This window comes from Lemur catta, chromosome 1, assembly GCF_020740605.2.
Source record: "Lemur catta isolate mLemCat1 chromosome 1, mLemCat1.pri, whole genome shotgun sequence".
Classification (NCBI taxonomy): Eukaryota; Metazoa; Chordata; class Mammalia; order Primates; family Lemuridae; genus Lemur; species Lemur catta.
This window is the reverse complement of record NC_059128.1, coordinates 123,006,689-123,031,007: the sequence shown is the minus strand read 5'-3', so window position 1 is coordinate 123,031,007 and position 24,319 is coordinate 123,006,689. Positions and strand designations below refer to the sequence as shown.

The following is a 24,319-nucleotide window of genomic DNA, read 5'->3' as shown; positions in this document are numbered from 1 at the left end:
TCCTTCTTCAACCTGCCCAGGGTCCTCCAATTCCAACTTCTCGGAAGTCACGCTGGCAGGTTTAGCCAGCAAAGAAAATTTCAGCAACATCAGCCTGCGGAGCGTCAACCTGACGGAGCAGAATTCCAACAACAGCGCGGTGCCCTACAAGAGGCTGATGCTGCTACAGATCAAAGGTACCTCTCGGCAGCCTAGAGAAACCCCACGTTGACCAGAGGTCTCTGCCTGGGCACCTCAGAAGTCCCCACTGCCCCTTTACTCCCTGTTCGGGGATGGGAATGCACACTTTGGGAGCCTCCTGTATGCTACATGCCGTGCTACCTCCTCTCTCCAGCTTCCCCAAAATCCGTGAGGTAGGGACTGTTATGCACACAGGTCCCCGAGAGGTTTGTAGCGAGCCCGAGGTCACGGCAGCTGCACCCTGCCCCGCAGTGGGCAGTTACCAGGTGTGCCTGAAGCCATCGGAGTGGCTCTCTGCTCTCTCCTCGGTCCTCCACGTGGAGATAAGCAAAAGCCGTGCAGGCCGGAGGGAGGGCGCGTTCTTGGGGAAGGAATCAAGGGAAGGCAGAAGAATGAGCCGACCTGGATTCCACCGGAATGCACCTCCTATCTGTAGCAAGGGAGGCTTCGGGGACAACCAGGCGCTGCTTCCTGGGCCACCCCTAGAGATGGCTCCTCGGGAGGACGGTGGGTGAACCATGCTCTTCCCCTGTGAGGGTCTCTGGAATGTTTCTGCGTCACCACTGTCTTTTCTGGGGCATGTAAAAAGACAGGTGACAAGCCCAAATAACCAATCTCTGCCCCACGTTCTAACCAAGAGACTAGGCTGTCGGTGTGGTTGGGGACAGCTTGAAATCAACAAGCCATTTAGGAGAAGGTGTTGAGACCAGCGCGAGGCTGTGCCTCCCTCTGAGCTGATCGGATGGAGACACGCTGCGGTTCGCAGCGAGAACTCTGGAAGGGGAGCCCCTGCGTGAAGGGCGCCCTCTGTAAGGCCCGGCTGGCAGGCGTCGCTGGGCACGCGCAGACGCCGGGTGGAGAGAAAGGCCCCGGGAGAAGAGTGGAGGGAAAAGGAGCGTGTTTGTACATTTCCCGGGGGGAGGGAGCCTCACTCAATCCACACACCTGCTGTAAACAGACTGGCACTGTCCTGAGTAGCGTGGGGACCCGAGGGCAGCAGTCGATGGTGCTGTCCTGGTACCTGTTTCAAAGCCCCCAACAGGCCACCAGGGTCATGTAGACAAGACTGTAGAATTGAAAGAGCCTGTGGCAGGGGTGCTCCAGATATGGGGTGGCCCTAGTGCCAGTTCCCCTGTCGGGGAAGACGGTGACTCTTGGCCTCGTGTTCAGGAAGAAGACACGTCCAGACCAGGCTGGTGGAGCCCCGCGCCTCGTCACTCAGCAGTGGGGACTGCTTCCTCCTGCTCTCTCCCCACCACTGCTTCCTGTGGGTGGGAGAGTTTGCCAACGTCATAGAAAAGGCGAAGGTTGGTATCTGAAAAATGAAAATACTTTAGTTGACATCTCCTTTATGCACCCATAGAGTGTTCTTGCAGTTGTCACGTCATGAAAAGCGTCTCAGGTGTGCCAGGTGCCTCATTCCAATGGGAAGGGATAGGTGGTGTTTCTTGTCCTGAGTGTCTCCTAAACCAGCTTTCAGTAGGCACCTAAGGGGGATGTCTTACAAGGACTATGACCTACACCTTCAATGTTTAAATCCTGGGTTTATTTTTATTTAAAAAAGGAATGGGTGCCACCTCAAAGTTCTTTGTCCCAGGCACCCGTGTCATTCTGCCGCAGACCATTTGAGTAAGAATCCCATGGGGTAAAGCCCAAAGAATGGCTTTTTTTTTAAAAGCAACATGACCTCTTGAATGTTGAAGATTAAGAATTATTGCTCCAAAGAATTGATACCTCCTTGTCCTTTAGTTATATTTTCTTGACTTTATTGAAAATCCCCAATAACCAGTGTCCACCCACACCTGTGGTCACAAGGTTGTCCTTGCAACTGTGCACCATTTCCATTCTCTGGCTTCAGCACGTGCTACTCTGTCTAGCCATGGGGTTTTCTGCCCAGGTAATTGTGTTCCTCTCTTTCTTTAGGCCTCTGAACTTGCGACTTTAATTCAGACAAAAAGGGAACTTGGTTGTAGAGCTTCTTATATCCAGACCATTGAAGAAGGGATTAATACACATACTCATGCAGCTAAAGACTTCTGGAAGCTCCTGGGAGGCCAAAGCAGCTACCAATGTAAGCATCCATTATATTTCAGAGGTTGATATGATTTGACTCTCTTTTCTTCTCCCTTTGGTCATTCTTCTAAACCAGCGACTGTTCAGTGTAAAATGTGACATTCTCCTATCGTCTTTATCCCCAAGCTGCTGGAGACCCAAAAGAAGATGAGCTATATGAAACAGCTATAATAGAAACAAACTGCATTTACCGTCTCATGGATGACAAACTTGTTCCTGACGATGACTACTGGGGCAAAATCCCCAAGTGCTCCATCCTGCAGCCAAAAGAGGTACAGTGGGTGGGCTCCACCCTTCAACAGGAAGGTGCCTTGAAAGCACGCTCTTCCCAGGGCAGCCCGATAAGATAGAGAGCAAGTGCCCGAAAAAGGTTAGACAGCGTTAGTACTGACTGTAGAATATTTGCAGCTTTTCAAAGGATATTTGTGATTTCAAACCATTACTGCCATCGTAAATACTAACACAGAATTAAGAATATTGTTCAGAGGAGGAGCATGGATCTTTGAAGGTTTTTACACTTTAGGCAAAATTACTTAGCCCTATCTCTTGAATTATGTATAAACATTAAATATTTTTCACTCCTTAAGTTAGAGGAATAATAGATACATGCATATATGATTTATGGATTTGCCAAGTAATGTGCTATTTTTTTCCTCTCACACCAGTAAATATTTATTAATTACAAACATTTCCAATACTATTATATTAAATATGCTAAGTATTGAGGAAAAATGGGGAAGACACACAAAGACCTTAAATTTTGTTAGACAGAAGAGTATTAGAAAGAATGCGATCTGAAGCTAGACTAAGGGTATGATATATATGGGGAAAAAGTCACAGAAAAATAATCAAGAATAATTTTAAAGAGAAAACAAATTAAATCTAGTTTAGAGTTAAGTAAAATTTGGGTTGCTGGAAATGAAGAGAGAAATCATTCTAAGAGAAAGAATAGGACAAACCACGGTTATGGAAATAAGAAACAGTGTTACATTCATGTATTCATTCAGCAAACACTTAGTAATCAACAAACAATCCCTACTGTATGTGTCTGTATGATGTGATCTCTGCCCTTAAGGATTGTGGAATTGGTTACAGGAGAGATGACATGGGAGCCTGGCATGGATGAAGTGTCCTTTCTGTGCTGTGTCAGTGAACGAGCAAATGAGGGAGAGAGGGAGGAGGGAGAGAAGATAAGATATACTTAACTCTGTATGATTCAAACGTGGTTGGATAGTTCAGAGGAGCGAGCATTAACTTGGGCACTTAGGACATTCGGAGGAGGCGATCACACATCAGGGCAGAGGCTGACTTAGCAGGGCGGTGCCAGCTGGTCAGACCTTGTAACTTGGCTGTGTCTGTAGTGATTGCTACAGGATTTGCATCATCGCCCATTTAATTCGACATCAGCAGAGAACCTGGTTCTACCCAAGTACATCTTTGAAGTTAACAAATTCTTTTGTGCCATTTCCCCAGGTGCTGGTGTTTGATTTTGGTAGCGAAGTTTACGTGTGGCATGGGAAAGAAGTCACATTAGCACAGCGTAAAATAGCATTTCAGCTTGCAAAGCACTTGTGGAATGGAAATTTCGACTATGACAATTGTGACATCAACCCGCTGGATCCCGGAGAGTGCAATCCGCTGATCCCCAGGTACCCCCAGCGCGGGCGGCTCAGAGAGTGAGCGGTGCCCTTCGCAGGCCTTGCTGCCTGCCGCAGTCCTGCTGCAGCTCTTTCTGGATTTAGCTGTCACAAATGGTTCTATGCAGTGGCCCATGAATATTCACAAAAAGAACATTTCCTTAGCTTTTACCTAGTATGGAAATGTGGCTATTGTAGCCTTCCGGAAGACATTTGTATTATATTTAATTTCTTAAAGTGAACAAATGGTTCCCACCTGCAGCATCCCAGGTGCTGCTGTGGCAGATGAAAAGCAATCATTTAAACAGATCACATGCTGGTCTGAAAATCCAAATCACGTGGGATCTGGAATTCAGCCATTGAGCTAAAGGTACAAAAGCAACACGTTTCCTTCTAATCTCATACCTTCCCAGCAGAGCCCTTGAATGCCACGGCTGTAGATGCTGTTGGGCCTTTCTGCCTTTGGTGGGGAGGCTGTGGTATTAAAATAACGATTGCAATTTTAATGTTTCCTACAGTGTACTGGAATTTTTAAAGTCATTTTGGCAAATCAACAGAATATGCACAAACTCTAAGAAATATGATTATTAAGAATCTGTAAAGAATTTTTACAGTAATGGATTGGTTTTTTTTTTAACTACGAGACCCCCTCCAAAAAAAATGCTTTTAAACTATATGTGCCATAGAATAGATTAGAAATGGAAGTGCCACCAAACGGCATCGAATATTGGGTGTCATGCAGCCACATTTAAATGTTTTCCTTGAGCTGGTATACAAATTCAAATTTCCTGTCTAGTTTCCTGCTTTAAAGCCCAATTACTGATTTTATTATTAATTAATTATCTTTATAGAAACCATTAAAAATTATGTCAATGTGGTAAAAAGTTTTAAAATCATTTTTAAGCAAAGGCACATTTAACATCAGCACTGTAACAACCAGTGTTTTAAGAACTGACACTATGACTAAAAATATCATTTTATTTGGTATAGTAAAAGAAAAAATTAGTGCTGATACATAAAATCTATATGATGACCAATTTATATTTAATGGTGACATAAGCACAGATGTGCAAGTAGATGAGTGAGCACCTAACCCACTGGTTTCCAACTTCTCTGAGACAGAGACACCTGAAGAGCTTTTAAAAAACGGCACTTTGCTGGGCCCAGCCTAGAGATGTGTTTTCAGTCCGTGAGGGGTAGGGCTATGTGTCAGTGTGTCTTAGGAGCTCCCAGGGATGTTGAGGTACAGCCAACATTACGCACTCAGCACCTGTTAAAACACAAGGAGGCTGAAACCGCTGAGCCCAGTTCCAACATGTAAGTCCAGGAAGGCAGAGAAACACACCTGGCTCGTTCTCCAGGGTCATACCTCTCACGCTGCAATCTTCTGGGGCACTTGCCTCAAATCATATAAGACAGATTTCTAAAGCAGGAGCCAAGAGCCCTTTCTGTAGTCATCTTAGCAAGTCTGCACAGTAGGATTTACCTGAAAGACAGTACTTTCAGATACTTTCTGATTGAAGACCCGCAACCTTTCAAGGCAGCCATGAGTTTCCCATAGTCGCTGATATTTGATTCCCAAAGTCCCGTGAGGGCAGGAGGCGCAAGGTTTTGTGTTCTGTGCTTTATCCTTCCAGCTTCCTTTGAAACGGGCAGCCTTTTTGATGTGCCTCAGCCATAACGTCAGACACTAAAGTCCTGGCCAGACAGGAGGTGACTGAAACAGGGTCACAGCAGTGGGTCTGAGGGGCCCCATTCACGACCAGAGACTGATCTGGAGGGACGAGAAGGGCCTGCATTTATTCTCTGGGCTGCACTCCTGCAGCTTGTACTTTCTCAGCTCCACCTTTCTCTAAATCACCTGTGTTCTGGCCACAGTGTTAAATTCTAAAATCCCGAGACCACGCAAGCCCTCCAGGTTGGCCTGTGTCGTGTCCATCCCTGTGTCCTTGTGCTCCCCCACCTGCTGCCATGGCCAGTGGCCTAGAAACAAATGTGTGGAGCTTCCCTCTATGAGATAGGAAAGTGTTCACTTTGGTGACAGAGGAGATCTCCATACTCTGAAGAGCTTCATTGTAACATGACATAAAATAATAGAGAATTCAGGATGAGTGACACCTTCTTTGGATCTACTAGTTCATTGGAGGGAGACTTGGTAAGCACTTGCAGGTGTCTAGCGGCAAAAAGTAGGTGAGTAAGGTGTGCACAGGCTCCTGCCTTTGCCAAGATCCCAAAGAACTTGCTAGAGTGCAAGAAGAATCCAATCCTGACATGTTTCATGTCACATTCAGGCACATCAACTCCATGGACTCAAAGCCTTGCAAGGCTTCTGGCTAAAACAATAAAATGTCACTCAAATAAGTGAAAAGAAACCATTTGTTTTATATACCACTTACATATTTTGAGTTTTTCTTTTTTCAGCAGCCTTCTGTGTTGGTTTTAGATTCCTTTGTGTTGTGGATTAATCTTGATTCTTTTCCTGTCTTCTCCCCCTACCCTGCAGAAAAGGACGGGGGCGGCCTGATTGGGCCGTATTTGGGAGACTTACTGAGCACAATGAGACTATTTTATTCAAAGAGAAGTTTCTGGATTGGACTGAACTGAAGAGACCTAATGAGAAGAACGCCGGGGAGCTCGCCCAGCAGAAGGTAGTCTGGGTGCTAAAGCGTCAAACTCGGGGCTCTGTGTGAGTCCCAGCACACGTGGTCTCAGTGTGTAGTGACCAGATCAGGGAGGTTAGCGTATGCGTCACTGTGCGGACTTACTGTTTCTTTGTGGTGAGAACATTCGGAAACCTCTCTTGTAGCTATTTTGTGATATACAGTACCTTACTGTTTACCATAGTCATCCTTCCGTGCAGTAGAACACCAGAGCCTATTGTTCAATCTAATTGTCACTTTGTACCCAGTGACCAACCTCTCCCATCCTCCCTCTCCCATCCCTTCCTCATACAACAAATACATGCATTAAAATATCAAATTGTACCCCATAAATATGGATAATTATGTGTCAATTAATTTTTTTTAATTTTTAAAAAATAAACACACACAGACAAATGTGTCCTTTAAGTTAAGAAGCCTTCGAGGATTCGCTGGTAGAACAGCAGACTGGTCTCCAGTTATAACCTAACTCGGGCAGACGAGAATAGCCGCGTCTGCACCTGTTCTCAGACACCCCTTGCACTCCCGCGGCAACGGGAATCCGGCCTCCCCGGCCTCCGGGAGACGCAGCCTCCCTATGTGCAGCGAAGCCCCTGAGACGTGTGTGACAGCCGTGCATCTGCGCTGGCCTGAACAGCTGTCACAGCCTCGAGTGTGGGACGGGGACTGGCTGTGCACACAGGGGCAACTGACCTGATCTTTCCATGTCCCCCTCGCAGGAAGACCCCAGGGCTGATGTCAAACCTTACGATGTGACACTGATGGTGCCCCTGCCCCAGGCGGCGGCAGGCACCGTTCTGGATGGTGTGAATGTCGGCCGTGGCTACGGCCTGGTGGAAGGGCCGGACAGGAGGCAGTTCGAGATCAGCAGCTTGTCCGTGGATGTCTGGCACATCCTAGAATTCGACTACAGCAGGCTCCCCAAACAGAGCATCGGGCAGTTCCACGAGGGGGACGCCTATGTGGTCAAGTGGAAGTTCATGGTGAGCACCACAGGTTAGTGAGTGCCGCATTGCCCTGGAGCTGAGACAGGTGGGTCAGGCCACCCCGAGTCATGTCGCGCCTCCACTGCAGGGGGCCATGCAGCCCCCCAGTCACACCCTTGACAGCCACTGACTAAACCGTAGAGACGAAAGGAGTAAGGCCGATCGCTGACAGGCCAGCATGGCCCTCGCCGCTGACGTCCCCTGACGGGGATGGAACGTGGGTGCCAAGGCTGCCCACTACCTCCACCCCCGCCCCGTCCCCAGAGCTTTTCTAGGGAAGTGACAATTTGCCTCCAAATGACATTTACCACGTGGCTGCATGCTGCTGCAATTAGGGTTGTTAAGTAGAGCGTATCTGCATGGTTTAAAACTGGAACCGAGCAGTGGTGTAATGGTATAGTAAATGCACGGACAAAAGATGTGTTTTAAAAATAACAGAAGCTATCTCCTCTGAGGCTGAGAGCAAGAGCAGGGCTCTGTGGGTCTGGTACAGCAAATGCAGAGGCGGAGCTTCCCGGTTCCTGCAGGCAAAACACTCCACTGGGTGCTGTGCCCTCGGGGCAGGAGGCGGGCAGCATCTGGACTCTCATCACCCTTTTCCTTGTCCCTGACACTCCTCATCCCTTCCCGCTTAGACAGCACATACGTCATGGCCCTGAGATTGCAACTCCCAGGAGGACCAAAAATCAAATAAATATGGCCCCTGGCCTTTTAAGAATTTAAACGAGCTTTCCAGTTACCTTTAATCCTCAATAAAACTGTGATTTTGTAAGTGGCATTGGAACTGAGACCAACTGAGGTAATATGGAACCAGAGAATCCAGTGTTATTATTAATTCTTAACACACACCATGGTAGAGCACCCTGGACTGCCCGGCCTTTGAGTCAATCACATGGTCTGCTACCTCACTGGGCCCAGAAGATTCTGCCTCGTTCACTATCATTCGGGTCTCCGCTCAGCCCCCTCCCCGGAAAGGTGTCCTCTCAGCAGGCATCCAACATGCTCCGGCCCTGCCCCACCCCCAGCGCTCACAGCGCTCATTCCTGTCTGAAGTCGTCTTGCTCATCTGTTGACTGGAAAGAAAGCCCGAGGTTGCCTGTCTTGTCCCTCACTGTAGCCCCGGCGTCCTGCTCACTGAACGTTTGTCAAATGAGTGAGCGAAAGGAATCTCGGGGGGTCCTTTCCTGGGGCAGAGGCCGTGGTCTGCGGCGCTGTCTGAAATGCCCTTTTCCCCAATTGGCGCTCCACGACCCCTCGCAGAGCAGGCACTGCCGCCAGGTGCCGGCCAGAAGGGACGTCGGGACTGCGTCCTGGCCACAGCCCTGGTGACAGACGTGAAATCCCAGTTTCTTTTAGGAAAGTGAGATGTCAGCAATGTATCTCCTCCATTTCTGACAGAACTTGGAAACTTCAAAGATTTCTTCTTTTTATAAACAAAAATTCAAATAGTTTTAAGTCTACAATTTTTCCTTTGAGCTTAAAACTAGTCCAGCTGCTGTTTTTAATATCTTCTCGCTACCAGCTAATCGTCTGCCAAAGAGTGGCATAATATGGAAAACACGTTTGTGTCACCAAATACCTTACAAAATTATCCTGTCACACACTTGGAGAGATCTGTGTTTTCTTAGGCCAGCAAGAGGGGTTTCTCCCTCAGGAGGCTCAGACCAGTGAGCCGGCGGCCAGGGGCCCTCTCTCTTCTCTTGGGCGCCACTGACCTTCCCCGGGTGCAAGTGGCTCCCCCAGCCCTGGCCGGGCGTCGCTCCACTGGCCTCTCCGCTGCTGACAGGTCTCTGCCTCTGTGTTCGCAGTGGGGAGCCGGCAGAAGGCAGAGCATTCCGTCAGGGTGACCGGCAAAGAGAAGTGCGTCTACTTCTTCTGGCAGGGCCGGTCCTCCACCGTGAGTGAGAAGGGAACGTCGGCGCTGATGACGGTGGAGCTGGACGAGGAAAGGGGCGCCCAGGTGAGTCTCAGGGACCTAGAAGGGCATCCTTTCCAGGGAGCCAAGGACGCTCGGCCTGGTCCCTAAGGTCCCTTGGGTGAATGTCACCCAAAGCACTTCCAGCCCTGGTCTGGCGCCTGGAGATTTCAGGCTCCCCCTCCTGTTAACTTCATCCTCCCACCTGTCCTAATAGGATCTGAGACAAAATGCCGTGTCTGCGACTAGTGAATCCATGCCACAAGCACAGATGGCCAGTGAGTGGTTTTAAAAGATTTCCACCTAACTAATAAGCAAGCAATTGCAAGTAAAACAAAGAGATGCCACTGTCCCCTTCAAAGTTGGCGGCGATTTTTTAAAGAACGGACCCAGGGCTGGCAAGGTTCAGTGGGACGCTCCCGGGCTTCTGGTGGGACGAGCGACTTGGAACAGCAATCCTGAGCAGTTTTGGCTCAAGAACCTTGAAAATTCAATCAGATGTTCCCCTCACACACATCTCCCTGCAGGACACATCAGAGATTAGTGTAAACTTGAGCACTCCCGTCTGCATTCCTCATAGCAGCCTGGGTGGCTTTTCTGGAACACACCAGATCGGGTCACGCTTTTGCCCTCTGCCACACAGGCTGCAGTGGAAGTGGCCTCCTGGGAGTTCAGTGCCTTCGAGGTGGCCCTGGGCACCTCTCTGAGCCCCTCCTGCTCCTGCCTCCACCCAGGCACTGCAGCCCTCTTGCTGCTCCACAGACACCACCCCCCCCAGCCCTGTGCCCTCTCCCTGTCTGAGGCTCTCCCCCTACTTGGATGCACGCAGCCCTCAGCCTCCTAGACGCAGGTTTCTGTTCGCACATCACCCCTTATTCTGTCCAAACCCTTCCTCACTCTCCCATCACTCTCTGACCCTAATTTAGTCTATCCCTTTGTTTTCATAGCACTTCCCACCACCTCAAGCAACATAATGGTTTTGTTTCCTTACGTGTTATCCGTCTTCCCCACAAGCAGTCTGGCCTGGTCTTGCAGTCCCAGGGCCTCACAACTTCATTGGAACCCCAGGACCCGCAGGGACTGCCGCCCAAATCCAAGGTTTTGTGAACATTTCTTTTTAACATTTGGATGATCCATGCATCGGGCATCTCATCCTTTAGTACCAGCAATTACGAGTTGACTCTGGGTTGTCTGGAACACAGGACACCATGTGCAAATACTTTGACTTTCTTGGATGAATGATTAACATGAGCACGAGGGAAGACAGCAGAGACATTTTCTCCGGAAATATATCAGCACTCACTCAGGCTTCCACAGTTCTAAGAATCAATCATGTTCCCTAAAAAATGTTTAAATGCATAGTTTCTACTATGGACTGTGTTTTAGAAATGGTCACTGGCAACAGTCACATTTTAATTTATTCCTAATAGTAATTTCAACTACAACTCCCTTTTTTGGTGAAGGCCATGAATGGATATGTTTTAATCGTGCCTTCAGAATCACCCTTGGAGTTTTCAGTCTTAATCTGTGTAGTCTCAGTATTTCATTTTTTATCACTCCAATGATGGAAGATTATGTTAAACATGTAAAACACTGCCTGCCACTAGCCAGGCGTGGTGGCGCACACCTGTGGGCTCTGTGAGTGGACCACTGTGGTGGTCGCGAAGGATGCATTTTTCCCCTGGGTTTACTAAGGCAGTGCTTAGTCATCCTCACTGCTGAGAGGTATACTTTGGTAAAAATGTGTTGTCTCGATACAATGCTACATCGATACCAATGAATACCATTCAAATATCAGAATTCATGCTTTTTAAAAGATATTCATGAGGGAAAAATACCAGGTGAAAAAAAATGAGAGTATGGGGGAGGGAACCTGTGGCCTTGGGGCCACGTGTGGCTTCTGGATCTTTGAATATGGCCGTTTGACTGAATCCAAATTTGACAGAACAAATCTTTTTGATAAAGGGGTTTGTTCTGTGAAGTTTGGATTCAGTGAAGGGGCCGCCCTTGGGGACCTGCAGGGCTGCATGTGGCCTTGAGGCCACGGGTTCCCCGCCCCAGCATTCATTTAGGGGAAAAATATCTCACCTGAAAACACTTGGAAAGGAAGGCTGCAGACTAGAATTTTGATAGCTCTTATCTTTAGGTAATAGTCACTGGCTTTTGTTTGTAGGTCTTGGTGTTTTTCAGGTTTTCTACAATAGGTACTTACTTTTTTTATGACTTTGAAAACCCTAACCAGCCCTGCCCCTGATTTCACTGTGTTTAAATCTGCAGGTCCAGGTTCTGCAGGGCAAGGAGCCCCCCTGTTTTCTGCAGTGCTTCCAGGGGGGCATGGTGGTGCACTCTGGGAGGCGGGAAGAGGAAGAAGAAAATGCGCAAAGTAAGTCACTTTTACTGCTAGAATTCGATTTTTTTTTCCTTTCCTGGAAGGTATTTTTATAGGCAAGGGGATTTAAAATCAGTCTCTGTTCATATAGCTGTGGCTTTAGCAGTGAAAGCCTCCCAATGTTTGCCTGATAAATCAACTTTATGAGGAGCCTGGAGCTCGCCTCCTCCCTGTGGAATTCAGGGTCCGCCTTTGTGTGCAGGAGGCTTGAAGACCCTGCTTCACCTGAAACCGAATCCTTGCAGGGCTGGTCTGCTCATTTTAGGAGGAAAAAAAAATCAGTGGATCTTCTATTATAAATTATGGGATTTTTGTTGGCCAGTATCCAAAAACACAAAGCAATCTTAGCTTTAGAGTCTTTAAAAGTGTGCCTGTTGTATAACTTATAAATTCTGGAAAAATGGTTTTTCTACATCGTGAACTTTTGGCAACCTGCTTCCAACTCCAAAAGGATTTGTTTTCTGGATGGCAGTAAGACCAGATGCACTGCCCAGCAGGACTTCGTGCTGCAGGCCCCAGTCCCCAAGTCCCTTCAGTCCCTGGGACTTGGTGGCTGCTGCAGATTGCACAGCAGGGACCGGGAAGGGCCACTTTTCTTGTCACTGGCTTGGATCCTAACGCTGCGTGTGGGCGCCCCCTGCAGGCGAGTGGAGGCTGTACTGTGTGCGAGGAGAAGTCCCCGTGGAAGGGAATTTGCTGGAGGTGGCCTGTCACTGTAGCAGCCTGAGGTCCAGGACTTCCATGGTGGTCCTCAACGTGAATAAGGCCCTCATGTACCTGTGGCATGGATGCAAGGCCCAGGCCCACACAAAGGAGGTCGGAAGGATGGCGGCAAATAGAATCAAGGAACAGTGAGTGCTGTGTGGGCTTCCGGGCACAGGCGGGCTGGGGCGGGATGGGATCCCACGGCTCCTGGGGAACGGACGCCTGGTTGCTCAAAGTAACTTCCCCAAGGGACAGCTGGAAATGTGCGCAGGGACTTGTGGCATTCCAAGTAGAGGGGACACACATCTCAGCCAAGACCCCCAGTTTGAGGCTCCCCCCCTTCCTGAGGATTTCCTGCGTCAGTAAGAGGCAGATCGAAGCAAGAGGGAAATGGCCCCAGCAAGCACTTGGGTCTTTGCAGTCGCAATTCAGCCTTTGAGTTATAAACTTGGAGTCTTGCGATATTAAAAGACAGCAGATTTCAAATATCTTTTTAGGGATTCAGACTCAGAGTTTTAGTTATGTCAGAACAGTGGAGTGTTAAGAAGGTAAAGGTCTGGGAAGCTGTCTATGTCCGACCATAAGATGTAGAGAACATCTGTATCCCCCCATCTCAAAGGCAGCCACCTGATGGAGAGCTACTGGCCTCCCTGAGGCAGTTCTCGGGCACAGTGCTACAGGTGTTGGGTTTTGTTCCTCTCTCCCAGGCAGGCCCCCCACAGTTGGCCACTTGCAAAGGGAAGGCCCACTATGAGCGAGCACAGGACTTCAGGGAAGAGGGAAAACAGAAGGGCGGTGAAGGTGAAAACCAAGGGAGCATGTTGTGCTGGTGGTTCCCCCACTAGAGTAGGCACTGCTGTGGCTCTGAGCTTCCTAGCGGCCCATGCAAAATATGCATCGCATACAGCCAAAGAAAGCCCAGTGTTCCTATTACTCGGCAGGTGACTAAGACCTATGAGGACCTTGGTAACATCTTCATAGTAAACATGAAGCACTTTGTAAGGCCATAGCATGCCACAAGAGTGTGATTTGGTGAAACCCGTTCCTTGGGCACCAGAACAGGGCAGTGTGGACATGCCTCCTTGTGACTGCTCTGAAACCTCGCTCTGCGTGGAGAGGGCGGGTGGAGTGGAGAGTGGGGCAGGTACACTCTCAACAGGTAGACAGATGTGAAGCAAAATGTCCGTCTCCAAACATCCTCTGCAGGCTAGGAGCGGGAGTGATGGTAGATGACGTTCAGTGAGGTGCTGTCCAAAAGCGTTCATGGCTCATCAAACCTGGGCCGCTGAAGTCCAAAAATCAAAATCATGAGCAACTCATTCACTTACTCATTCAACAAATGTTTAGCAACCACCTGCTTGGAGCCAAACACAGATTTAGGGACTCGGGATTTGGTGGTGAATAAACCTAAGTCTCTGTCCCCATAAGTCTATGTTCTAACAGGAAAGAGGGGTAAGAAATCATCAACATGTATTATATATAAAAATGTATATTATTTTCATTATTAATACATATTATATTTAATTGTATATTCCTCCCTAGGGGTCGAGCCAACCCCTCTTTCCCCAGCACACACACACTCAAACTGCAGAGCGTGTTTTCATTCCTGAGTAAGAACTGTTGCTAGTTCGAAAGTGGAAGAAGAGAGATGGTGAACTGACCTGTAGATTGGTTTGGGATCATTTTGTGCTGCCGACACTCTCCGGGCTTATGAAAGATGACTGGTGTTTCTCCCGTGCAGGTGCCCCCTGGAAGCAGGACTGCATAGCAGCAGCAAAGTGACGATACACGAGTGTGACGAAGGCTCTGAGCCTCTGGGATTCTGGGATGCCTTAGGAAGGAAAGACAGGAAGGCCTATGACTGCATGCTTCAAGGTAATGCAACATTCCGTAGCCTTCAGTCACCTTTTTGAAAGTTCATTTATTCCATAAATATTTATTGAGCACATACTATGTGCAACACACTATGCATTAAACCTACCAAGAAGGCTAAGAAATATACATGACTAATCATAAGACAAAATAAAAATTATTTGACATGAAAGAGGTACAAATGAAGGAGGTTGAGCATTAAAAAAAAAAAAGTGACTTCTGTCAGGAAAGGTCACACACAACTCCCTGGGAGAGATGGCATTTGCACAGTGCCTTGGAGCTTGGTATGACTTGAGGAGAAGAAAATCCCAGGCAGCCAGAGGAGCAGTGACACAATGTCAACCTATGTGGCAAGGTGCCATTGGGTCTGGCCAGCACCCGGAGTGGAGGGAAGTGGCCACAGTTCAGAGCAGAGGGTTGGTCAGAACCAGACAGGCGGATCCTGAATGGGAGACCAGAGACGCTGAGTACGCAGAAGGCGCAGGAGGAGGGAGGCCTGGAGTCAGTGACTGGCCCCGTGCAGACGCAGTAGATGTTTAATGAGTAAGCAAGCCCAGCACGCTGGGGTGCCTTGTGAAAACTGCCGGCAGCCTTTGAACTTTGGGCTGACAAGAGGTGACCACTGAGCAACGTGACCGAGAGACTGCCAAACAGGGGCAGGCAGGAGAAAAAGAATGTGGTCAAGGGACACGTTCTGGGTGTTGGGGTGGGAGCTGGAGAAGGAAGCTGGTCCCTTATCCCAGAGCCCTTCAAAGTCATTACCCTGTTTAGAAAGACAAAGGCCACTGCAGTACAGAATAGACGTTCCCATTCCCCAAATTGAGCTCAGGTGTGTAAGAATGTGCTCCCCTGTCTTTTCTTAAAATACAGATTAACATGAGAAATAAAGTGAAATTGTATTAAGCAGTTCTGAAAAGCCAAGCACCCTTTCAGCACCTTGTGTGTAGTAACCCCGTTAATACAACCCAATGCTCTACCAATTTTACGGATGAGGAAACTGAGGCATAGGGAAGTTAATCAACTTGCCCAAGGTTGGACAGCAATGGAGTGTACTTATAACCACTCCATTATACTCTGCCTTTCAAGTTTTATAAACTTTTATATAGCTTTTTAAACATAATGCCTATTGATGATAGAAAATGTTTGGAATTGCAAAGAAGTTAAAAATGAAAATAAGTCTCTTATAATCATATCTCTCAGAGGTAACCAGAATGCACATTTTTTGATGCTATATAGAGAGTACCTATTTTTAAAAATAAAGTTTGGAAACTACTGTTTTGTAACATGCTTTTTTCCTTTATTGTGAATAATTTCCCAAGTTGTTAATGTTTAGACTTTGAATGGCTGCAGGGTGGTCCACAAATGTTCTATGAATGTATGTCACTGTCTACGTAACAGTCTTCTACAATGGGAGAGCTGTGTTGTGTTCAATTTTTCTCTATTAATCGCATCTTGGCATTTGGCTAAGATCAAGTATAGTATCTGCTCAGTTTTTCTCTATTACATAATGCAGTTTGAATAATTTTTAAAATAATTACATATATTTACTCCTAACTGAGAGAAATGTCTAGATATGGAACTGCTGAGCTGAAGTTATAAAAATCTTATAGCACATCTCAACAAGTCATTCTCACCTGCAGTACACAAAAGTGTTCATTTCCCAGCACAGTCATAACCTCAGCAAATTGTCTTTTCCCTATCTGCCAAATTGATGAGGGGAGACAGATAGCTAATCATTGTTTTAATTGAATTTTTGAATTAGAAGTACTGGGACATACTTTATAATATGCATTTATATTTTTTAATATAGATAAACAATTTTAGCCATCTGTATTTCTGTGATACTTTAGTGAATGTTCTCTTTGTGCTTTCTGCACATCTTTTGAGATATTTATCTTTTCCTTATTTATATTCGTTTGTATATCAAGGATATGAAGTAGTTGCTATATTACCAATATTTCCCATTTTATTACTTTTTCATCTTTTAAATTTTTTGCACTATAATTTTTCCTTTTAATATAATTAATGCATAAGTCTCTTCCCTTTTGATTACTTCTTTTACTATTGCAATTAAAACGGCCTTCCCCACCTGCAAGCTCAGATAAATCCTATGTTCCCACCAATTCTTTGAATCATTTCCTGTTTAACATTAATTCTTCCATCCAGCTGAAATTGACCTCGATGCATACTGTGTCCTTAGCTTTGTTCTCTTTTCTTCCAAAGATCCGGGAAGTTTTAACTTCGCACCTCGCCTGTTTATCCTCAGCAGCTCCTCTGGGGATTTCTTAGCCACGGAGTTCACGTACCCGGCGCGCGCGCCCTCCGCTATCAGCTCCATGCCCTTCCTGCAGGAGGATCTGTACAGTGCGCCCCAGCCAGGTGAGGCCCGCAGGGAGCAGCCGTGACGCCCCTTCCAAAGAAGGCTTTTAATTTCACATTAGCGTTTACGAAGCAGCTTCCATTTGCCGAGCACACCCCCAGACCCATTGGCCAGAGCTTGTCACATGGCCACCCCAGCTGACTTCTGCTTACATCCTATTGGCTGGAGCTCATCACATGATCCCCCAGCTGCAAGGGAGTCTGGGAAATCAAATGGCTGAGGAGGAGGTTGGGGCCTCTGCCATACCCAGGCTCCACCGGGGAACCCAAGCTTTCTAATCCCAAGCTTGGGCCACTTGCACCAGGCCACCGCCTCAAGACTCAACCCTGTGCTCTCAGTCTGCTTGGGACGTCACAGGAGGCTAGGCTGATAACCCTTCCCGCCCGCCCTCCGGTCAAGTCAAAGGTCAGCTGCCCCTTGGCTCGTGTTTCTTCCTTTTCACATTACAAGAGCCCCGGGCTGCAGGCAGGGACCTCACCTTACAGCGCAGCCCAGGTCACCACTGAAAATCTTGACTGGCGCACACGTCATACTGTGGGAAATACTACTAAAGTGCCCGGAAAGAGAGGCTGCCGCCCACAACAGGGTGGCGTCAACCTCCACTGGGCTTTTTTTTCTTTCTTTTGAGACAGAGCCTTGCTCTGTTGCCCGGGCTAGAGTGCTGTGGCGTCAGCCTCACTCACAGCCACCTCAAACTCCTGGGCTCAAGTGATCCTCCTGCCTCAGCCTCCCGAGTAGCTGGGACTACAGGCATGTGCCACCATGCCCGGCTAATTTTTTCTATTTTTAGCTGTTTGGCTAATTTCTTTCTATTTTTAGTAGAGACAGGGTCTCGCTCTTGCTGAGGCTGGTCTCGAACTCCTGAGCTCAAGCGATCCTCCCGCCTCAGCCTCCCAGAGTGCTGGGATTGTAGGTGTGAGCCACCGCGCCCGGCCTCTCCACTGGGTTTTTAAAGTGTGTTGCTTCCACAGAATCCTGAAATGTATGCCAGGAAAGGACACACGTGGGCCGAGCTAGCAAGGCTGAGAGCCCTTCTGCTGGGTGGAGTGAGAGTCAGGCCGATGGTTTGAGGAGGAGAAAAAGTGAGGAGGAAGAGGCAGAACAATTGATTTTTAAAGCCGATTTCTCTGTAAGAGAACAGTGGACTCACATCACTGCTAAGTAATTAGAGGCAGGGCGAGAATGTCCGTGGCCTGGCGGGCCGGTGAGCTGCGCACTGGTGTTTATCGTGCTATTCAGAGACAAGTGGTGCTATCGGCCCCTTGAGTGTGCTATCGGCCCACTCTTAGCACAGCCCTGCCAGTAGCCAGAGGGGCACAGCGGGCCTGCAGTTGAGATGGGCAAAGAGAGGAGGACCCAGAAGAGGAGGAAGGAAAGACTCCACATCGTTGAGGCCACCTGATTCTGCCTAGAGGCTTCTTCCTGTTGAAGTTTTAAAGGGGCAGGGGTGTCCTGGGGGCCCCCGTTTGCCCCTTTGCCCCCGAATTTCACTGCCAAGGGGATTTTGTCCTCTGACCTGGCACAGGGAGGCAGAGCATGGGTTAGGTTTGGGCAGGAGTGAGCTGAAGTGTCTGTAAAGGAGCTGCTGATTGTCTGGTTCCGTCACAGCGCTTTTCCTCGTTGACAATCACCATGAGGTGTACCTCTGGCAAGGCTGGTGGCCCATCGAGAACAAGATCACCGGTTCCGCCCGCATTCGCTGGGCCTCCGACCGCAAGAGTGCCATGGAGACGGTGCTGCAGTACTGCAAAGGTGAGGCTCTCCCAGGCGCGGAGCCGCTCAGCCCAGCAGCCTGCAGCCCTCGGGAGCCCTGCGCCCTCTACCCTCTCTGCGAGTGTCAGCCAGCATTCATAGAGCCTGGCAGGAGGCAATGAAACCAGTTTCTTCCCCCTTCACTTGTTGAGGCTTATTAATTTGTAAATTAGCACATTCTCCCTTGCTGTCATGAAGGAGAACTAGTTTCTGTCTCTTGTATTATGAGGCCATCGAACTTACTACCCTCAAGGTAAAAGGCCACTGTGGATGCCCTGGACAGATTGAAACCCTGGTGCCCGTGGGATCAATCCTGCCCTGAAACAAGCCAGCCCCCGCCGTGCACGCCGTCTGCAAGCAGGGCCGTGTGGCGAGGAATGGACTTCTCCCCATTCAGCCACTGCCAATCTGTTTTCTTTATTTTTCATTGTTGTTGTTAGTATTATATCCAAAAAGAAACTTACCCATAGTAAGTATACAGTTTTTTACTATATTGTCCACCTGAAATTTGTGGTCTTTTATATAAAATGAAGAGGCCAATGATTAGTTTCCCATCGAATCTTTATGGTTTCATTGATATTATTAGGTTAATATCACTGAGGATGTACCATTAACTCTCGTCTTGAAAAGCTCTTTAGTAATAAATAAATTATTAAACTTTCCACCAAATGTTATAGCTAAACTAGACTTATAAAATGCTGTCATTAGCTGTCTAATCATGTGGAAGTTAATCCCACACTGGGAAGTCGGAGGAATGCTTCTACAGGTGAAGGCAAGAGGGAGAAACTGTCCCACTGAGAAACTACAGAGAGAGGCTTTCTCCCTTCCAGGGATCCAGAAGCATTTTGTTAGAGGCAGGAAGTGTAGAGTCAGGTTGATTATATGCCACTCTAGTAGTCTTGGGCATAAAATTACCATTTTATAGAAACATTATCCATGTGTTGTTGTGAACTACTCAAAACTTGTGTTTTAATCATGAAGTCAAGAGTTCTGAACAAAGAAGAAAACAGACTTCAAGGGAAAGACGGGGTCCTTGGGTCTCTGCTGATGCTTGTGTTCTGTGTAACTACAGGGAAGAATCTCAAGAAGCCGCCCCCCAAGTCTTACCTAATCCACGCTGGTCTGGAACCCCTGACCTTTACCAACATGTTTCCCAGCTGGGAGCACAGAGAGGACATTGCTGAGATCACAGAATTGGTGAGTGTGTTGCCTGGTCTGTGAAGGAGGCTCCTCCGCCTTTTGGATTGTGGGTTGACCTTGACCTTGGGGAGAAGCATCCAATTGCACTTTCAAAGTGAGAAAATATTTTTTCTTTTGCAACATGTTAACAAGTCTACATAGAATTAGCTTAGGAAGAACAGAAGCCTGATGGGAAATCAATTGTAACATTTCAGTAATTTTCTACACATGGGACTCAAATTTTATTAATAAAAATGTAAACGCAAAGGTGAATTTCATTACTTTAAAGACTGTATATACATAAAAGTTGCAAACTTCTCATTCTTTTAGCTACAAACCTAGTGCTTGGTGTTACTTCTCAACGTCCATATAATGCACAACCAAATCCTCATGTTTCAGACGTCACAAAATAAATCTGTGATGGATATATATGTTCAAATAACTAAATGAATGGATGTATTGTGACTCGTGATAAGGTATTGGTCAACATCTCATTAATATTGTCTTTTATGAGACAACCTGGCATTTCCACAAGATATTTATCGTAACTTCTATCTACCAAAATATATTGTCATCCAGAATGTTTTATTGTCCAACCACACAGAAAAGCAGCTTACTACAGCTATGTCGAATTTCTTAATTTATGAGTTACTAACATTGTTGGCAATACCATGTCCAAGGGTTTTTTTGGTGGGAAAAAGGGTTTTTACATTTTGATTTTGTTAGCTACTTTTCTGGGGGAAGTGACCTGAGCGTATTTTATAGGAAGTCTGAGTAATGTTAAACAAGCAAAGTTCACTGCAGCAGAGCAATGGAGAGAGGCTGTTTGAAAGTGCAAATACTGCCGCTCACCTACCTGTCTCCCTGTAGCCGAACTGATTTGATCTACACGGGAAAGGGCTAAGCGCAGCCTGATCTCTGACACAGAGTGAGATGGCTCTGTTTACGATAAACATGGGATCACGGAGCCTAAAAGCTCTAGGGATTACAGGTGATTACAGGTGCCGGGGCTGCCGTGTGCAGGCTGAGTTCAAGGACATAAACGGCAATCACTTTCTGTACGCACTGCAGGTCACAAGGCCCGCACTGGGCCATTTATTGCTGTGCAGGCCTGCGGGGGGGTTTCAGCCAGAGAAGAGTCGGATTCCCCCACCAGCAAGTTAGATGAACAGTTCACATTCACCCAGAGCTCATTCTGCAGGAGGCACAGCTCCAAGCACGTTACATTTATTTTCTTGTTTAATTATCACCATAGTCCATCAGGATCTATCTTATTATCCCCATTTTTCCTATGGGAGCAGAGGCACAAAACTTGAAGTCACTTGCCCAGAGTCTCATCGTCAGTGGGTGGAGTGAGCCGGTAGCAGATGTAGGCAGGTTCACTCCAAAACCTGCCTCTTTGACCGCCATCTGTCCACACGTTGCCAGCGTGGGCAACAACTCTTAGTCATTCATTCCTTCATCCACCCACGCAAAAATGACAGGCAGCCAGTCTGCCATCCCAGCTTTACCCAGAGTAGCCTGTTCACACTAAATGCACACGGTGGTTGGGGGCACGGGGAAGCTTGATTCTGTCCCAGAATATTCTAGATGCATTTTCTTACCTTCTTTTTCTATTGTGGATTAAGAAATGGGGCCCGGGGGAAAGGGTGTGATTTCTCTTAATACTGATCATTTTTAGATATTTTTAAACAAATTCTGTTATTTAGAGACTTCCAGTGTTTAGACTTCAAATCCACTAATCTTTAGTCCATAATTCGCTCATGGGAAGGTCCCCGAATGTTTTTTCTGAGGGAGGCAGCCCCGAGACAGGGTTTATTGGAGACTTTGTGGCAGGGCGAGAAAACATGTGAACGCAGGGAGAAGCGCAAGGCTCGGGCCACCCCTGTGCTTCAGGGCTGTTTCCTCCTTGGGAAGAGGAGCCGTGAGTCCCTGTCTCTCCAGGCCGGGCAGACGGCACAGGCGGTGGCTTTGCCAGTACCCGAGGAAGGTGTTCAAATGCGGGACACCCACTTCTCCTCTCTGCCCTCTTGTTCTCCAGGATACGGAAGTTTCGAGTCAGATCACCCTTGTGGAAGACGTCTTGGCCAAACTCTGTAAGACCACCTATCCGCTAGCAGACCTCCTGGCCAGGCCGCTCCCGGAAGGAGTGGACCCCCTCAAGCTCGAGCTATATCTCACTGACGAAGACTTTGAGGTGGGTGCTTCCCCGGGGGGATGGCCAGAAACAGCACGCTGGCTCGGGGGGCCTGTCCCTGATCCGCCCTGTCTCTCCCCTTCCCGCAGTTTGCGCTGGACATGACTCGGGACGAGTTCGGTGCGCTGCCAGGCTGGAAGCAGGTGAACGTAAAGAAGGCCGCAGGCCTGTTCTGAGCCGGGCACCGGCCCGGCCCCGCGGTCGCCTGCAACACCGCCGACCAGGGAAATGGATATTTATTTTTGGACTGGTATTTTTTTTTAAAAAAGTATTTTTAAATCAGAGTTTTCGGAACCCGACCTTGTTGTTGACCATACTGCTTGTCCTGGAGCTGTGCATTTGTCAGTGCTGCAGAGAAGCGTTAAGGGACTTTCCACGACCTGCAGGGACGTGGGCAAGAGCGTCCCCTCCGTGCACTCAGCAGGGAGCCCTCAGCACCGCCCAGCACTGCCTCCGTCCCAGCTCGGCGCTGCCTTGGTTTTTTTTGAAGCAGTTCTCTTTATAAAGTGTTGTTTTGATAGTTTGTGGATTCTAAAAAATATATATATATATTTATATAAACACCATATAAGTCAAATATGTATTTAACAAAGCAATATGCATTCATTCACTCCTAAGATTTTTTTTTTTTGGTGTCAAAATAATATGAAGAGGTAGATGGAATTGCTCCTGTCAAATTAGCTCTGCCACTGATATGTATTTTCATACACATCCGGGAATGTCTCCTTCAGCATTAGGTATGACTTGTTCTGAGTACTACTTCCGGTGCTAAAATGAACAAAGAATTTGTACTTAATAGCATGGACTCTACAGAATCTATGCAAATCAACCATTCTACCTTAATATCACCCCAAAAATGTATAGTGCCTTGTTTTTATGTACAGTTTATATACAGAAAAGTTTGCGCTACGTTTTTGACGATGGTTTGGAACATTATCTACAATTTTACTCTCAAATAGTAAAACATAAAAACATCTCAATTTCTAATACCTGTTGTAAACATTACACATGTCATTCTGTGATATAGAACTCCAAACTATTAATAAAAAGCATCAGAATAAACAATTAATTGGTTCACAATGAATTTCAAGCATGTTCCTTTCTGAAAAAAAATTATGTTTTGTAAATGTTAATCTAGTACCAATATTTTGCCATCAAGTGTCAAGTAACTTTGATGTAACTTTGATTTTAGTTTAGGGCAAGATTTTATACAAGGTCATAAGATTATATTGATATTTTCCCCATAAAATTAAAAGTTCTTGGTACTATACTGAAGACATATTTTTGTAAAATCATCATTCAACAGACGTTCTTTACCCCACAACTATATCTACATTTCAATTTCAGGATCTCAGTGCCTTTAAAAGAATTAAATGTATGAAACATCTAGAAAACTTACCAATGAGTTAGAAAACTCCTCACAAGTTAATATGTTCTTAAAATACCAAATTCATGGTTTTGAATGTATTCTACAGACCTACTACGAGTTGCTATTGCTTCTCGCCTCCCTGATAGTGTGCATTTAACACATCCAATCCCGGCTCCTTCACCTAAAACTTCGGAACTTACTCAGAGCCTGTGACCTGCTCCTGGTCGCACTGTGTGATTGTGTGATGACACTTAGCAGTCACTGAACTTTTTTGCAATTCCCTTAAAAGCGAGATGGCACTAGCTATTCTGCCTGCATCCTGGGGTTCTAAGCAGGATGGCATGGGAGCTCTTGCAAATTGCCGGACGCTGGACTCCTGCCGAGGTTGGTACTGTCGTAACAGGCGTGGAGGTGGGAGAGCAGGACAGCCCGAGCTCAGGAAAGTCATCACACTCCTAGAAATTGGAGATTAAGCCAAAATGAGTAGAAGGAGAAGGAGAGAGCGAGGCTCAGAGCCCATGTCTATAGGCAGCATGCAAAGAGGAGCAGAGAAAGGTTCCTAGAGTCATCAGGGTGACCTGCAGAGTGTCAGAAAGGGAGAGGTGAGGCTGCAGCCGCCTGCAGCAGGTTAGAGAAACCACACCGATGCTTAGGGACACAGAAGGAGTGCAACTTGCTATGGGGACTTCCACTGGAGAGTCTGCTGTAATTAATAAATAAGACAGGTGTCATCATTAATACTCATTGTCACCAGATTGTTCCAAAGTGCTTTAAAATTGTGTGTATCTACTTGTATTAAACATTGTCCCCAAAGGACGTGCTGGCAGTCTGCTTTTTGCCTCTTTTGGTAAATAAGACACCCATCTGGTGATGCCACTTTACTTGTTTCTTCTTTTCCTCTGAATTGTTTCCTGCGTCTCCTTCCTGCCTACAGAACTAGATCCTTTCTTAGGTGGTTTTTCCGATCCTTTGCCTTCCGTAGCTGCAACCCTTGACCTTGGCATATTGAGAAAAGCCCTTGCCTA

The 24,319-nt window shown here is 47.1% G+C and overlaps 1 protein-coding gene across 11 annotated transcripts in view; it reads left to right on the top strand.

Annotated features, from left to right (window-relative positions):
• Window positions 1–24,107, top strand: part of SVIL (supervillin) — a 137,772-nt gene extending 113,665 nt beyond the window's left edge. For 10 of the 11 annotated variants that reach the window (XM_045532836.1, XM_045532843.1, XM_045532822.1 and 7 more), the window contains 16 exons: window positions 21–176; window positions 1,351–1,487; window positions 2,104–2,251; window positions 2,380–2,525; window positions 3,727–3,902; window positions 6,394–6,538; window positions 7,270–7,546; window positions 9,345–9,496; window positions 11,729–11,834; window positions 12,484–12,691; window positions 14,287–14,420; window positions 16,641–16,796; window positions 18,406–18,549; window positions 19,622–19,746; window positions 21,770–21,925; window positions 22,015–24,107. In XM_045532836.1, the coding sequence (XP_045388792.1) occupies window positions 21–176; window positions 1,351–1,487; window positions 2,104–2,251; window positions 2,380–2,525; window positions 3,727–3,902; window positions 6,394–6,538; window positions 7,270–7,546; window positions 9,345–9,496; window positions 11,729–11,834; window positions 12,484–12,691; window positions 14,287–14,420; window positions 16,641–16,796; window positions 18,406–18,549; window positions 19,622–19,746; window positions 21,770–21,925; window positions 22,015–22,101 (2,453 nt within the window). In that variant the 3' untranslated portion in view covers window positions 22,102–24,107. Of the gene's footprint in view, window positions 1–20; window positions 177–1,350; window positions 1,488–2,103; window positions 2,252–2,379; window positions 2,526–3,726; window positions 3,903–6,393; window positions 6,539–7,269; window positions 7,547–9,344; window positions 9,497–11,728; window positions 11,835–12,483; window positions 12,692–14,286; window positions 14,421–16,640; window positions 16,797–18,405; window positions 18,550–19,621; window positions 19,747–21,769; window positions 21,926–22,014 lie in introns of those variants that run through there. The other variant, XM_045532884.1, reaches the window with a different exon arrangement.
• The last annotated feature ends 212 nt before the right edge of the window (window positions 24,108–24,319 follow it).